Consider the following 16,529-nt stretch of genomic DNA (forward strand, 5'->3'; position numbering starts at 1 on the left):
AATAATTTGAACAGGTGAACTCGAAACGCAGCAATGTGAGTGCAATCCGGTCAGTGTACTGAAGCAAAAGCGGCACTGACAGACCCACTCGACCTCCCTTCAATTTGATTTAATTGTATTGTCGTGGTGCTTTGAAGCATTGGGGCAAAAGTCATCCTAGAGTTGTTCTGAAGGACATTGTTGTAAATGGTTTTAAATTAAAGGCGGTCAGGTCATCCAAGACTGATGGCTATTGGTGGTTAATAAAGTTAAAAGTTTAGAAAGGTTAACATTTGTGTTAAGGGGTTATGAAATTATAGTTGTAAGACCCTTAAGCTTCAAATAAACACCACTGCCAAGCCCACTGAAAAGTAAAAAAAACATGGTCTGTGTTTATTGTGAAGTGTCATTTTATTTATACAAATATTGCCTACCATACATGTATGTCTATATTGACATTAAAAGGACACTACAGCTCATTGAAGAAGTCTGGGCACAGTACCCCTGTCCCCTTAATCCTGCAATCTAAAAAACATGGCACTTTCTCAGAAACCGCAATGATTGCATAGCCAGGTTAACCACCTCTGATAGCTTTCTTCAAGACCGGGACTAGAATTTTTTTCCTGGTCCCCAACTGAGCTTTACTCCGTTAGACATCAACATGCATCATATGAGAACATTCAACATCATCTAACACCTTCAAATTCTTCATTACATTTTTTTATTACAGGGAATCTTAAACGAGTGTGCGTCAAGTGCCGTGCATGCCTATTAGGTCCCACAATCTTCGTGCTGTTGCAAGAGGAGAAATGGTTTTCAACCATTTACTTGTTGGAGTATGGGGGGGACTTTAAGTTAGGGACAGGGCACACCATAGCATTAGAAATACAAGTTTGTATTCCTAACGCTATAGGGTTCCTTTAAAAAGAAACCTACCAAAAATGTGCCAGCTGCAGTGAATGTATCCAGCTGCACTCAAATGTTATGCTTGGCATCAATCAAGTGCTTCGCCTTTATAGGCATGCTAAATATTTTAGGATGCGACACAGATTTAGGCATACTATGGAGTGCAGCCATCATAGAGGAAGCAGATACAAATTTCAGGTGTGTTTCTTTCCTATATACACTGTATTAACATTTAGCAAATACACAGAATACATATGTATTAAAGTACGAAATTGATTTATAAAAAAAAAAATAAAATAAAAAAAAATGGCAAAACCTACCTTTTTTTCAATTTTAACTTCAGACCCAGGTTCTGCATAAAACTCAAAATGTAGAGTTGTAGCACTTGGTGGGTATTTCTGTGGGGTGAAAAATTAAATATTTTCAATTGTCTCAGGGTAATTTGGGCTAGAACATAAAATAAAAAAGAAAACAGATGTATTTTGGATACTAGGGTTGGCCTGCTTTGCCTTTATCAAGGGGCAAGTTTGGCTATCTACATTAATACACAGACAGGTATGTTAACTTGCTGGACATGAGTTTGTTTTTTAAACCTATTTCCTATGCAGCTGTATATACTTTGTGCATTTGCTTGCAGAATTTATAATTATTCTGTGGAGAGAAATTGTCCCGAGGTACCATATATATTGACTTGCATACATTACAAAAATAAAATAAAATATAACAAGCTATTCTATATAGTGATCGAGCATAAAACAATATAATACAAATATACAACACTGAAGAATAAATCTGCTGCAGCACAAAATACTATGTCCTGCCTATAATGGTGACTAAAATGTATAAACTCCAGAAGTCATGCATCATTGAGAAAATAAATATATTACATACCGACATTTGCATATCTTTACAACACTCTGCAAGACCAAAGCCATTTTCTTTACCTCCCCAGCTCTGAAATAGAAGTAAATAGTTGTCAGTGGTAATTAACAGCAGCTTGCTTACATTTTTAAACAGTCAAAGCTTTATGCATTTTGTTAGAAGTATGGACTGTACCTCTGCTAGGTGCTGGAGTCGTGACAAGAGGGGCGTTCTTTTGTCTGAAGCCAATCGAGTAATGTAATTGGATCTCTTGCTGAATACATATAGGAGATTTAGCACAGCAAGTACCACTTGCATGTCAGAGGAGGCAAGTAATGTTGTCAGATGCTAAAAGGGCACACACAAAAAAAGCCACCATTAATCTTGCATTGTTTATTAGACTCTGCGGTCTGTAACTTCATGCTGTGGAACAATTGCTTAAATAAAATCAATATTTCCCATTAAGCAAAACTGTAAACCGTGCATTTTTCACTGAACTTGGCAGATACAACTGGTCAAATTCAACAGTTTCAATGTTCAGATACTGAACTTTGCAAATGTTTTTCCAACAAAAATTCAGCACCTCTACATTTAGCACTGGACTCTGCAGAGATTCCACCTTGCAACTGCCAGGTCTACCTAACCTGCCCCAGTGTTTTATAGGTCTAGAAATAACACGTTCGTTCTGAGGCTATTAAAACCACTGGATTTAGTGAAGAAATTTAACTTCTGGATTAGGAGTACAAATGGAGATTTAACAGCCAAGTACAATACAAATCCAAAGTAAAGAACAGGTGACAAAGAAATAATGATCTCTTCCAATGCACTTGTAGAATAATTCACCCAAAATCCAACTGGCATAAGCAAACAATATTAAAGAAAGACGGTCCACTGCAATTTTGACCCAAAACTATCTTTACAAAGGGTTGTGGGCTATGTATTAATTTGATTTATCTAAAACTATCCTCTGTCTATACAGGGGAGTGGGTCATCAAACCAACACTCTTCTTTTAGCCGTTTAAGATAAGACCTAAGGAAGAGAAGCTCAACATACACTGCAATCAGCAGCCACAACAATGAAAACCACCTCCCTATTATCATGTAGGTTCCCCTCACGCTGCCAAAGCAGCTCTGATGCGTCGTGGCATGGATGAGAACCTCTGAACGTGTCCTGTGGTGTTTGGCACCAAGACAAGAGCAGCAGATCCTTTAACCCCTTAAGGACCAAACTTCTGGAATAAAAGGGAATCATGACATGTCACACATGTCATGTGTCCTTAAGGGGTTAATTCCCACAAGCCTCCATGGATTGCATTATAAATGTTGAAAGATGCAACTGTCAGAGTGCACTATTGCCAACTAAGGGGTGCACGTGTGGTAAGTAACATCTCTAGGTAGGTGGTATGTGTCAAGTAACATCTGCATGAATGCCTGGGCCCAAACTCTCAGCAGAACATTGCCCAGAACAAAACCCTGTCTCCGCCAACCTGCCTTCTTCCCGTATTATATATCCTGCTCCATCTCTTCCCCTGGTAAACACGGATCCACCTGATCTAAAAGTAAACGTGATTCATCAGACCAGAGGGGCTAGTCTTCGTTCCCCACGTAAATTAATGAGCCTTGGGTGCCCATTACCCCGATTCCAGTTCACCATTTATCCTTCCTTGCACCACTTTTGGTATGTACTAACCACTGTATACCAGGAAAAACCCACAAGGCTTCCAGTTTTGTAGGTGCTCTGACCTGGTCATCTAGTCATCACTATTTGGCCCTTTTCATAATCACTCAGGTCTTTTCTCTTGCCCATTTTTCCTGCTTTCAACACGTGAAATTCAAAAACTGACTGTTCACTTGGTGCCTAATATATTGCAACCCTTGACAAGTGCCATTATAACAATATAATCAATGTTATCCCCTTCTCCCATCAGTGGTTTTAATGTTGTGGTTGATCAATGTAGATTTACTTCTAAGTTAACTAGTGATGAGGATACCAGGATGAAAATACTATATAGAGGCCATATCAAGGTTTCAGCTAGCAGAACCACAAATAAAACACTGATGTGATATCGAAAACCAGAATGTGGCCACATAAGAGATATACACTGTGAAATTTCAGAGAGTGATAATTTAATGTAGTAATAAAAAGTGATCATAATGAAAATGAAAAAAAAAAAAAAATAATAATTAACTTCTGAACTTGCTCAAAAGCTCAAAGAAGAAGACTTACCTCAATAGAGCTGTAAAGATGCCGGGAGAAGCTGTACTCAATGAGTAAAGCGGTGAAGTTGAGGACTGCCAGCACAAGAGCTTTAAGCTGCTGTTTCTCAGGTCTATCACAGACCAGCATCCAAGACATGTTCTCCACTGTTTGACCGGCATCTGCCAGAATTCCATCGAAGCGATCAAGCAAATCAACCCAGTGATACAACTCACACTGCAGGTGTAGTGAATAAGATTGGTTAATAGAGTGCAGGTTTGTGACAGTTAATCTAAGTAATGAAAAGTAGTGTGTGTGTGTGTGTGTGAATAAAGTTACATAGAATTTATGCTGTTTAGGTATTTGTTCTACAAAACCACACAACACTAAAATGAACAATCTGGAAGAAGGAAGAAAAAAAATAAAAATAAAACCACAAGCTTGAGTTACTATCATAGCAGAGATTGCACATTGCGCAGTAAACATACAATGGGATTTACGATGCAATAGCAAATCTGGGACAAAGTTCGAAAAGTGAAGCAAAAACCATAGTAACCAATGGAATGCTCTGGTGCATTATTCCACACTTTAACCTAGAGTTGAATAACTTTCTATATGGCAAAATTGCAATTTAATTTCAATTTGTAGTGGATAATACATTTTTAGGTGGTAAATAAAGTAATAATGTTGACCCAGAGCTTTAAACACCCATAATTCTGATTCTGTAAAGGATTATAAAGTCTGTTAAATGTAGGTTGCAAACATATTGTCTTATACTTATGCTTTCAGCAGGGGGGGATGACTGTAGACCAAACCTTAGCAGTAGCTTAAGATACACATCAACCATAAAGGGGAAAAATACACAGAAGAACAAAAAAATATATATATATGGTTTTAAAAATTGCAATGACAGAGGAGGGGTGCCCAAAATGTAGATCCCAGATGTTGAAGAACTACAAATCCCATGATGCTTTAAGAATGACAAAGCTTTAGTGGGGGGTCTACTTTTTTGGCACCCCGATAAAGAGACTTTGAATAAGCATGTCAATATACCCTTCTTTTAAGTACAAAGGGCCTCTAAACACAACCATTACAATGTAATGGAGCAATTTACCAAATCCAGGTGCCATACAAGCACCCAATGGCCATGTAAGACCATAAGGATTTCTACTTTCTCACAAAATGCCCCCCCCCCCCCAAGTTTGATCGAAGACAGGGTGTGAACACTGGGGAAAACACACACCTGTACCCATTGCTTATCACTGTTGTATTGAAACAAGTTCATAAAAAGTTTAACTGCTCTTTGAAAACAGCATATGAGCTAGGGAGACAATCCTCAAACCAAAAATAAAATAAAACAAGAGTCTGGAAAAGGCTGAAAGACGTCAAAGAATCCTTGCACCACTGCAATAACCTGAAGTGGATATGGTGCTTGTCCCTTTAATATCATGGTTTGGACTTAAAGTATCAAGGTTAATTTTAATAATAGATTAGCAGATTGAAAAAAAAAAAACTGTGTGACAGGACAAAGTAACACAGAATAGATTATATAAAATTAACCATCACTGTAATATCAAAGCCAACAGGATTAATGCAGGTCACATGTATTTTCATTTACCTTTCCTATATTCCAGGTTTTGATTTGCTGTAGCTCCAACAGAAGCTGTTCATCTGTGCATGCTTTCAGCTTTTCAATCAGAGACCTGCAATCGGCAGGCTGTGAAAAAAATAAAAATAGGAATAAGAAAAGTTTAGATTTTGCAATTCTAAAATAAAGAAAAACAATGATTTCTAAAAACACTGGCAAACTAGAAATAAGCAAATAAAGATTAGTATTGGTATTATGCAGTGCAAAATATTCCATGACCAGTTAAAGAGAATGCAGAAAAGTAAAGTCCACGGAAGTTCCACGTGGCTATAGGGAAGCAAAACACCGGTAATCATAAAATTGTCAGTCATTCTGCTAAAAGGGGTAACTGTCACTGCTCAGAATTTTATTTAATATATTAAGTTCATTAGGTTCAGAAAAATACAAATTAAAATCAATACCTCTTTATGTTGCAACAGTGTGCCCCATCTTAGTTACACTTATATAAGCTATGTCCCTTGCCCCCGGCAGCTAGATGCGTTTGTTTAATTTCTCCTTTTCCCTGTGTGCTTTCGCCTTGCTATTTCTTCTCATTTGCAATGTGTACTGTAGAGGTGCCTGGACTGTACTAAAAATTTTATTTGCTAACTATTTAACTAGCAAAAAAAATAAAGTTATATAAAATATACTTCACACCTGTTATTTCAAATACACGAGAGAGTCAGCCATCTACACTTTAAACATTGTTCAAAAAATATGCTTAAAAGCAGTTGAATGAATGCCAGTAGAAAGTTTACCTGTGCAGATGCAGGACTGCAAACAAAAAATATAGATGGACAGTCAACACTTTCACTTACCGCCTCTGTTGGCGTCTTTTTCAGCTTCGTCCTGTCTACTTTCATTTTCGTAATGTAAGATTACTTCACCTAAGAAAAATATTAATAGGTTTAGAATATTTAACCAAGTTTATAGTTTAGGCCACACTCCACTACCATATCTCCCAACATTTCAAATGGACAAGAAGGGACACCAATTTAGGCGTGTGAGTGGGGGGTGGCTTAGGCAGGTCTGCTATAAGAAATTTTAAGTGACTTACTAATAACAATTTATGCTACTAAAATGTAATTTAGAACAATAGTGTATTTTACCCATATTAACTTCTAAACACATTTATTGTGTGTTTTTTTTTTTGTGTGTTTTTTTGCAGTGCATAAAGATAGTACAACACGAGTGGGGTACCCCGACAGCAATCCGCACGCCTATTTTCATTGCTTATAACAGAGTGGCATGAAAGATTATATGCACATTTTTTAAGTGAAAGGGTATTAACCATGTTTAAACGTAAAGATAGGTTTCGAAACTTGCAAATCATGTTGCTTAAGGTTACAGGTTAAAGTTGCATGTTGGTAAGCTCACTGTGTGGTTGTTTGAGTGTTTCATTTGGTATAGAGCAGGCATAGGCAACCTTCGGCACTGCAGATGTTTTGGACTACACCTCCCATGATGCTTTGCCAGCATTGCGGGTGTAAGAGCATTATGGGTGATGTAGTCTACAACATCTGGAGTGCCGAAGGTTGCCTATCCCTGGACTCTAGAGGCTGAAATTGCCACGGGTTCCAGGGCCCAGAGTGTCGATGAATGGGGCCAGTCCCTAAATCTGTTATAGCTTGGGTGGTGCTCGTGTGTGGGTTTTATCAGAGCCATGGGTTGTAAGTATGCCAGTGTGTGTAGTAGCGTATGCCTGCTGTGTGCTGCTTGTTGTCTATTTGAGCAGTGAAAAGATGGCAGTTAGTCAGGTGTGTTAGGTGTGGTATAGCAAATGTGGAGTGGTGCATAAGGACAGGTGTGGCAAAATTTTGGCACTTCAGGCTGGGGTTCAAGTCCCGGGTAAGCCGACACCTCTGCTTGGTGGTAGGCTTAGGTGGCATAGAGCATTCAGAAGGCAGAGTTCAGGTGGAGTCGCCCAGAGCACTGGGCCGTCATGAAGGCCTGCATCCTCCGGTCTCAAACTAGGGTTCTCTCGTGGGAGGCCTGCAGCTTGTCCCGATCGGGTGGCGCTCTCTATGGCGTTGGGTCAGCTGCTGCTGTGACCGATGCTCTGGGGCTGTTCCCAGTGTGGTTTTCAGCCCAGGTGGTCCCATCGTGTGAGGCTGGGAGCTTGCTAAAGGTTGCTAAGGGTTGCCCAAGGGGGATGGTCTGCTCTCCGTCCGCCCTACTTCACCCCGCTTACTCTTTACTGCCAGCGCCGCTGGTTGCACTGTGGATCCTGCAGGTTTATCTTTGAGGCAGAGGGTGAGTGCGGACGCAGGTTGAGGTGAGGGCATACATTGGTTCAGAGTCCTCTCGTCCTTTAGGCGTGCACGTGGATGGAATGCGTCGGCCATCTTGTGGTAGGCCACCCCGCTTGCACGTCGCTGCAGGGCAGGTGCTGGAGCCTTTCGGTAGCCCTGGGTTGTCGCCTGTGGGGACCGGGATAACCCCCACCGGTCCAGGGGGGGGGGGGAATAGCTATACACCGGTCAGAGACCTGAGGGAGCGCCCGTCTCGCCCCAGCTGAAGCCTTAGTCTGGCAACTCTGATGCGGTGTCGGGTCGATAGTGGTATCCGTGCATTCAGCACCAGCTGGTGAGTAGTTTGGTCGCTGTTTTGGGTCAGTTCCTTGTTGTGGTTCGGAATTAGCCTCAGCTTAGCTGCACAGACCCGGGAGCTCAGGCAAAGCATGTCTTGATCCGGTCAGTGGTCAGACTCCACCCCCATGTACTGTATTTTAAAGACACATTACAGCGAGTATCATCAGAGCTCTACAGAAACATGGAGATTCTAGTAAAGAGGGACAGTATATTTAAAGGGACACTGTAGGCACCAAGACCACTTTATCTAAATTAAGTAGTCTGGGTGCTGTGACCCTTTTGCACTTAGTGCTGCAATGTAAAACATTGCAGTTCCAGAGAACTGAAATGTTTACATTGCAGCTCGAAAACGGCACCGTCATGCCGAACTTACCCTTCTTTAAATCGCTTCCTCTTCTCTCCCTCTCAGGATCTGTTGTCCGTTTCATCCTATCAGATCTAGTTTTCAACAAAAAGGACTACTTTGTCTTATGTATTTTTCCTACGCTTGACCAGCGGAGGAGCAAAATGTGCTCCATTTCCTGTGGTCAGAGCAATTTCCCACAATTCTCACCCCTCCTCCGTGATCTTGCGATGCCTCCTTTCACTATTTCCGAACATCCTGTCATTTTGACAGAATGTCCGCGAAACTACCGAATTTCCTCCTAACAAAATGTTCATTCATGTTAAGACGGCATTTGGCATTCTTTTAGGTCGGTTCGATATTTCATTAGAATGAATGAAATTCCGATTCGAGCCACGGCTGCATCTTGTAGCCGCTTAGAAGATCGCTCCCTAATTTCCATGGTATTAGGGAGCTATTTACCAAAAGGCATTGGCGCTGGATTCAGGTAAGTTTTAACCCATTCAGCCCAAAAGGGGAGGGGGGTGGGGAGACCTATTAACCTTATAGTGACAGGAAAACGGGTTTGTTTTCCTGGCACTATAGGATCCCTTTAAATAAATAGATACTTGTGCCCATTGGAAGTATGCAGTAGAAAGGAGGGAAAAAATTAAACATAAACAGCCACTAAAGCACGATGTATGTTTTTCTACTTTTAACATGGCAGTGTGTTAATTCTATTGTAATTGTGTTCAAGGATTTTATTTAGCAAACAGAATCCTAAAGTTTTATACCAAACCTAGCCTTACTGCAAGCTGTACCTTCCCAAATTTTGTTTGTGGGGAGAACAGCACAAAACACAATAAGATGGGGAAAAGTGATTCACATTATGCTAAAAAAAATAGGTGTCTGCAGAAGACAACGACAGGTCTCATAAAAAGCCCACAATTTCTATAGTAATGTGTAGTAACTACTCAACCATCTCAAAAAAAAAAAAAGAAAAAAAATAGAAACGACATTACAGAATTTTAGGAATTCGAATGAGAACACTTACACTAGCTGAAACCAGCAGGGCACGTAAAATGAGAGGAAAAACTGCATTGAAAAACTCTGATACAAGGCCGCAAGTGTAGTCCAGAAAATAGAGGATCAACCTTCCACTCACTGAGTAAAGACTCGCAGACAGTCCAGCACCAACTAAAAACAAGAATACGAGAATTAAAGAAAAGAACCAAAAACATATCATTGATAGCATGTTGCTTTACAAGGTGAAAACAATCCCAAATATAAACCGTTTAAGAAAAGTATATATTTAAAAAAAAAAAAAAAAATTTAAGTTTGGAAAACCACGTTTAATGTTATTTTCTACGTGAAGTGCACTAAAATAGGCACCGGATATGTAGGAAAGATTGTGGTTACAGTCAGTGTTATCAGGTGCTGCTGGCATATAAATATTGTGTGACAATGTGTCAATTAGTCATATCACTATCAGCTATTGATAGGCACTAGTGAGAACTCAATGTTGGCAGGTTCAGTTAACACTGGTCATTTTATAACCATTTGATAGCATCAGCATTTTACACAACATTGGAAGCAATAAGGTCATATTATGGTCTGTGTGTTCTACAACTAAAACTAGCCATATTTTAGAAATCATTTGAATTAGTATGTTTAATCATAGGGTTAGTGTTTTTTTGAAAACAGTTCGAAAGATTAAAACTTCATTTAGTTTAAGAAATTCTATTTGTATATTCAGCAAAATGAACACAATGCGTAGGTAAGCTACCACAGCTAGTCGTTTATACTCTCACATGACAGTGTATATAAAACAATATATGTTATCCACATGTCAGCGATAACACCACACTTTTTTTAAACTAGGACCACAAGGAAATGTGATCATATTTAAAGAACCACTATAGGCACCCACAGACCACTTCAGCTCAATGAAGTGGTCTGGGTACCAGGTCCATCTAGGGTTAACCCTGCAGCTGTAAACAGTTTCAGAGAAACTGCTATGTTTACATTAGGGTTAATCCAGCCTCTAGTGGCTGTCTCATCTCTTCCGCGCTTCTCACTAAAAATCACAGTGAGAAGACGCTGACGTCCATAGGAAAGCATTGAGAAATGCTTTCCTATGGACTGATTCAGCTGACGTCGGAAGAGGGAGCCCGGCGCTGGAGGAAGGTATGTGATTAACCCCTTCCTCCTGGCGTGAGTGGGAACCTGAGGGGGGGGGGGGGGGCAAAGACCCTATAGTGCCTGAAAAACTAGTTTGTTTTCCTGGCACTATAGTGGTCATTTAAATTTAGTAACCAACAAGACCTAAGAGAAAACTGGACTCCGATAAAAATACAGAATTTAAACACGCATTTTTCCTTATTTTGGTCATATGCGGGTCAAGAATTTAAATCTTATTTTTGCAGTATCTCTTGTGAATAAATAGAGTTTCAGGAGGAGTATTTGCTGTAAAACTAGTTTAAATAGAAAATACATAATTATGAGCCAAACGTAGTTTTAAAAGGAACACTTGAAGCACCATACCAGAGTGCAGAAGTTATGGTTCTAGGAGTGCCCTACCCCCTCACCCATTTAAACAGTAAGACCATTTGCCAACAGTTATACTTGTTACCAGGGTTCCTCTAGGACAGGTTTCCCCAAACTCCGGCCCTCCAGATGTTGCTGAACTACAACTCCCATTATTCTCAGCCTATTTCCTTTGTAGAATAATGGGAGTTGTAGTTCAGGAACATCTGGAGGGCCGGAGTTTGGGGAAGCCTGCTCTAGGATCTGCTCCATGCCTGCTCACAACCAGAAGTTCCTACTACTAGCTTGCATTAACTCTCTTAAGCAAAGTTCACCAGTCCTCAGCATCAGTTTAGCATGCGCTTTTGGCTCTCAATTCTAGCTTTGAGAAGGCAGATGGCAGCACCCGGCAGACCTCAGGTAAGAAGTGAAAATGTTAAACTATTATCTGGCTGTGAACAGGGGCAGCTTAGGCCAGCACTTTCAATCAACTGTCAAATAAAATCCAAGAACAGCCAGCTTTGGATGAATAACTCATAAGTGTGAAGTCCTCATTAACCAAGAGGCAGCACAGGAGTCAAGCTCTGGTTGTTGGTTGGAGCCCAGGTTCTTGACAAACATCTCAAAGATGGCTTGGCAGAAAACCCTGATACACAAAAGATGTATTGCACTATAACCATAATTGCACAACTGAACTGAGAAGATATGCAAACCCCAAATTACATCAGTTGGTAGGGGTAGAGTTTGATAGCCAAATATTTGCAAGAGAAAGAAGAAAAAAAAATGTTGAAATTGCACCAAAAACTATGCACCATAAGCTCTACAAAAATCTGTGGTGCTTATGGTGCTCTAGCTACAGCGGTGGAGGGAACTAATACAGATCAGTTACAAAACATTTACACAAACCCCTTACAAATAGAGTCATATCTGGTCAAGGAATCCCATATTTTGCAGCAAAAATATAAATAATAAATTCTAAATCACTACATGGACACAGAGTCAGAGGTTATGCTTGCAGCTCAACAAGAGGAAGTAGTAGACCTATAGCCATATCTATATTTAAATATACTAAGAACATGGAGAACATTTAAATGAAGAAATAAAGTGAAAAAAGCAAAACAAAATATTGTATTTGCAGGGCTTGAAATTTCCACTCCTGCTAGCCACTGGTAAAACAGTAACCTGGGATTGCTGCTGTGAGTAGTGTCTACTCTAGTAGGATAGTACTTGACATTTTGTGCCCCAATATAAGGTAGACAGACACGTAATTATGTATCTAGAATACATTACAATTACTCACTGCAGGGTCACAGAAGCCTGGCTCCCTCCTATGTGTATAATGAGGGAAGCAGGCTGCCTCTGCATATTTCAGCTGCAAAGACTGCTTTATGGCCCCCGTGCATTCCCACAAGCTTTCATTCAGCCGGAGCAGTGGGGCCTTGTGGCACCAAGGAAGGAAGTAGCAAAGAATGCCAAATAAAAACTGAATGTTGTCTTCGTTTTCTCCCTTGTAGCTTCTAGAGACAAGTATGATATATCCAACACCATGTAAACCTGGAACCATATATTTATCAGGCACTAAACATGGCCTTCAGGTTCTCCATATTCTACAGCTACAATATAAGAAGTCATACATCTTACCGGGTCACTCAAGCATCATGAACACTTCAGTAATTTGAAATAGCCAGGGTGCCATGCTATCTTCCCATACTGCCACGATTCCTTCCACTTCTGTGAGGGAGTGTAACATCAGCCAAATAAGGATGAGGCAGAACTTGGCTTTGGCAATAAAGGCATAACCACAAAAAGGGTTACTCTAACAAAATACGTTGGTTTTTTTTGTTTTTTTTAATGGAATACTGATGAGCATTCATATTGTTTGGAATGTAAAATTCAAAAGAACAGAATCTCCTCATTGAGAGCCATAGAATCAATGCATCTCTATGGAGAGCATATAGAATCTTAACGTGGGTGCTGCACACAATGCAGCACTGAAATAGGAAGCACCTCTAGCAGCCATCTGAGTGACTTCCACTAGAGGTGTTACTAGGCAGCAATGTAAACACTGCCTTTTTTTGCTCAGCCTGCAGGGACATGTTACAGACACCAGAAGCATTACATTAAGCTGTAATGGTTCAGGTGACTAATGTGTCCCTTTAAAAAAAACTTTTGCTGACATTACATTAAAGGAGTTAAAAAAAATTATTTAAAAAAAATAGTGAGGGGAAAAAAATACAAACACACATAATTAAACAAATAAACCCATTTTAAAATATATAAAAGTTTAGAAAATTATGGTCTATCATTTGCTGCCTCCAAGATAAACTTTATGCAGAGTTTTCAAACCTTATGATGAGAGGTGAAAAGCTGACTCCATGCCAAATGTTTCTAAAAAAAACTTTTGCCTTTACATATTTTTTTTATCTTAAAAAGTAGAGTGTGGTATTACCCAACACAAACACGTGAAACACGTTTCCAATGAGATTAAGCTAGTTTATTAATCCTGTTCAATGCATCTTTTACATATCTCCATATAGTACTGTCTGAAGGCTAAGCCATTAAAGAAATGTGGATGTCTGGGATGTATTACAGCATATTCATAGACATTAGCTGGTGTCGCTTTACTTGTTTAGTTAGTTATGTTTTATTTGCCTGTTATGACAATCTTGGTACTTAACAAAGCGAGACTTTAAACTGTTGTAAATATGGCATAAATAGGTTAGCGAATGAATATTGCATTAACTCTGTTTATCGGGATGCTCGCACTTTGCATATCTCCATTAGCCCACTATCGACTGTCTCTGAGTTACAAGACGGCACTGCATTAATACTATTATTTGTACTGCCTCTGCCTTATCTAAAGTGGCAGTTAATCATTTGCACCTAACCACATGTTGCACACAACATGCCGTCTAGCTAACACACCCTCACTGTTCATGCCTGTAACCAACCTACTTCATATGCCTTTTGCTTTTCTGCCACTTAACGCCCCTGACAATCTCTCCTGCTACGCAAAGGGCAACTGACATGCCCACTATAGCGGCGCTTACACAATGCTCAGCCCTAGGGGCATCACTATACTCATAGGCTTAAACTATGCTTAGCCTTTGAACGATCTCACTCAAAATGTCTATTCTGCTTCTCGTAATTACCAACCGGAATGAATCTAAAGCTACAGATTGTTTTACTTAACCTGACTTCTCTTGTTTTAAAAAAAAAAAAATGTGCCGACAATGATTGCCATGTTATTGATACTCTTGTTTTACTCCATCGGCTTGTATTTGCTGTTGTGGCAATTTAAGCGTGTTTTGTTATTCTGAGCACAATAAAAATAAAGAATTAAAAAAAAAAAAAAGTAGACTGTGGGAGGTTAAGCTCTAACTGCATTAAACAAAATCAGGTGGAGCACTAAAAATACTATAAATGGCACGCACTTTCCAGTGTTAAACTATAGGCAGGTTGGGTGCAAGTATAACAACTGTCCAGCCATCAAATATCTTAAGTGCTGCAAGCACTGGGCATTCCATTACCGGGTTATACTGCCGAGTCACAGATACCCAGTAGCTTCCGCAACTGACAGTGTGCGCATCATTAAGATTCAAAAACATTGGAATGTGCTGAACTGAGTTACCTGTATTAGCCAGTGCTTTTAAGAACATTTTCACTGAGCTTATATCCTATGTTCATGACAAAACCAAAAAGGTCACATTAGATTTTGAATATGAAAAATGTATAGCTAAGAAAAAGCAAAAGAAAAAAGTAAATTGAAAAAAAAAAAATTAGTTTATTATAAAAGGTGTAATGCCAATATACTCGAGCCTACTCCCTTAATAGCAGGTATGTACATAATTAAAAAAAAATATGACATGACCTACTTTGAGAACTAGAAAAACTAGGGACCTGCCAATTAAGAGACAGATTAGAAGAAATGCTACAAGGAGGCATTACAAGTCGCTCTGTGAACACCTCCCCCTTCTCTCCAAATGCCAACACAGGATAATGAAATTCAGATTCTCAGGACAATAAATCAGTGGCCCGGGTACAGGAAGCAAGCTTTTGTTTTCAGTTGTATACTCTGCTTAGTTACCCCACCATCTGTATGGTACAATGTGTGAATACACATTAACATCAGATCCAGGTTCATCATGGTAGTGGACTAAGAAAACGTGTTCAAAAAGTGTAGAAAAAAAAATTAAAAAATATTACAAGAAACCACCCTAATTGCTGGAAATCGACCATGCTTGAGAAGCCAGATTACCAGAATGTTTGGGGCCTCAATGTAGGGGGAAGAATGCTCCTTGTAGAGGATACATGCTTTCACAAATGACAGGCAAACAGCAAGTATCATGTTGTCACCTCTGAAAGATGAGCACAGATACCAGAGGCCTATCACATGTGTCTTTGCTTAGTCAGACACAGGCCTGAGGCTTCAGAGTATCCCAGGCCCCAATAGAAACTTCCTCTAAAAATACAGCGCTCCAACTACTGCACAGTCACAAAGACAGATCTGGAGATACTGTGCAACACAAAATATATTTTAAGACTGTATGTTAGACATAAGTTCTTGTAAACAAGTCAAGAATCTGATTAAGAAATTGAATGAAGGATAGCAACAGTGAATTTATCAGAACAATTGTAATTACAGTTTATAAGACTTCATACAGATTTCACAAATTAAGGTACACTGCTCAAAAACAATGTTTGAAATCTGCGGATTTAACACTAACTTGTCAATACGGTTGTATTTTTAGGTTTTAGAATGAACGCAAACAAACCATAACATGGTGTGCAACGACAGCACAAAATAAAATCCAAGCTATATTATCAAATTCTAGACTCAAATATTGGATCTGCTGTCACAAATTCAGTCTGTGCATTTCTGACAATTAGACACCATCTGACTGGAGCGATGTAGCATTTTGGTGCACATGCGCAATAGCCTCCCAATGATCTCAGCCAAGGAAGTGTGCCAGTTAAAAACACCAAAGGCAGAGCAGGGAGCTGCAGCGGAGGTAAGTCAGCTTTTTTTCTATTTTTTTTTTTTTTTTAAAGGACCACTAAAGTCACCCAGGCCACTTCACCTGAATTCATTTAATGTAAATATTTAAAGTAAATTATTGCAGTTTTGCAGACATGGCAATGTTTACCTTGAAGGGTTAAAACACACCTCCAGAGGCTGTTACACTGACAACCACAGGAGGTGCTTTTGTTACAACGATCAACTAAAGCAGACTAACTTTATTGTAGATCGATGTATATACACAAACACATGCACTGATACTTGCTGTGGCATTAAAAACATTGCTTTCCTGACCTCAGTCATAATGAGCCAACGCTTAGTTTTAGACACGTGTCACATGACTAAGAAAAGAGAGTTTAAAAAAAAAAAATACAAGACAAGACAAAGTACTTTTTCCTTGTTTAGTAGTAAAGGACAGTAATGGTGCCAGGAATGCCATGTCACCACCATTATAAATCATCAAACCATTTCAGAATGGGGATTAGATTTAGGTCATATCT

General features: G+C 39.5%; 1 protein-coding gene across 13 annotated transcripts in view; it reads right to left on the reverse strand.

Annotated features, from left to right (window-relative positions):
• HUWE1 (HECT, UBA and WWE domain containing E3 ubiquitin protein ligase 1) overlaps positions 1-16,529 on the reverse strand; it is a 93,123-nt gene that overhangs the window by 64,415 nt on the left and 12,179 nt on the right. For all 13 annotated transcript variants that reach the window (XM_063432494.1, XM_063432504.1, XM_063432500.1 and 10 more), the window contains exons 2-8: positions 9,538-9,680; positions 6,389-6,457; positions 5,562-5,660; positions 3,974-4,180; positions 1,942-2,094; positions 1,777-1,839; positions 1,206-1,283 (exon numbers count right to left, since the gene is read on the reverse strand). In XM_063432494.1, coding sequence (XP_063288564.1) covers positions 1,206-1,283; positions 1,777-1,839; positions 1,942-2,094; positions 3,974-4,180; positions 5,562-5,660; positions 6,389-6,433 — 645 coding nt within the window. In that variant the 5' untranslated portion in view covers positions 6,434-6,457; positions 9,538-9,680. The remainder of the gene's footprint in view (positions 1-1,205; positions 1,284-1,776; positions 1,840-1,941; positions 2,095-3,973; positions 4,181-5,561; positions 5,661-6,388; positions 6,458-9,537; positions 9,681-16,529) is intronic.

The sequence above is a fragment of the Pelobates fuscus genome, chromosome 9, assembly GCF_036172605.1.
Source record: "Pelobates fuscus isolate aPelFus1 chromosome 9, aPelFus1.pri, whole genome shotgun sequence".
NCBI lineage: Eukaryota > Metazoa > Chordata > Amphibia > Anura > Pelobatidae > Pelobates > Pelobates fuscus.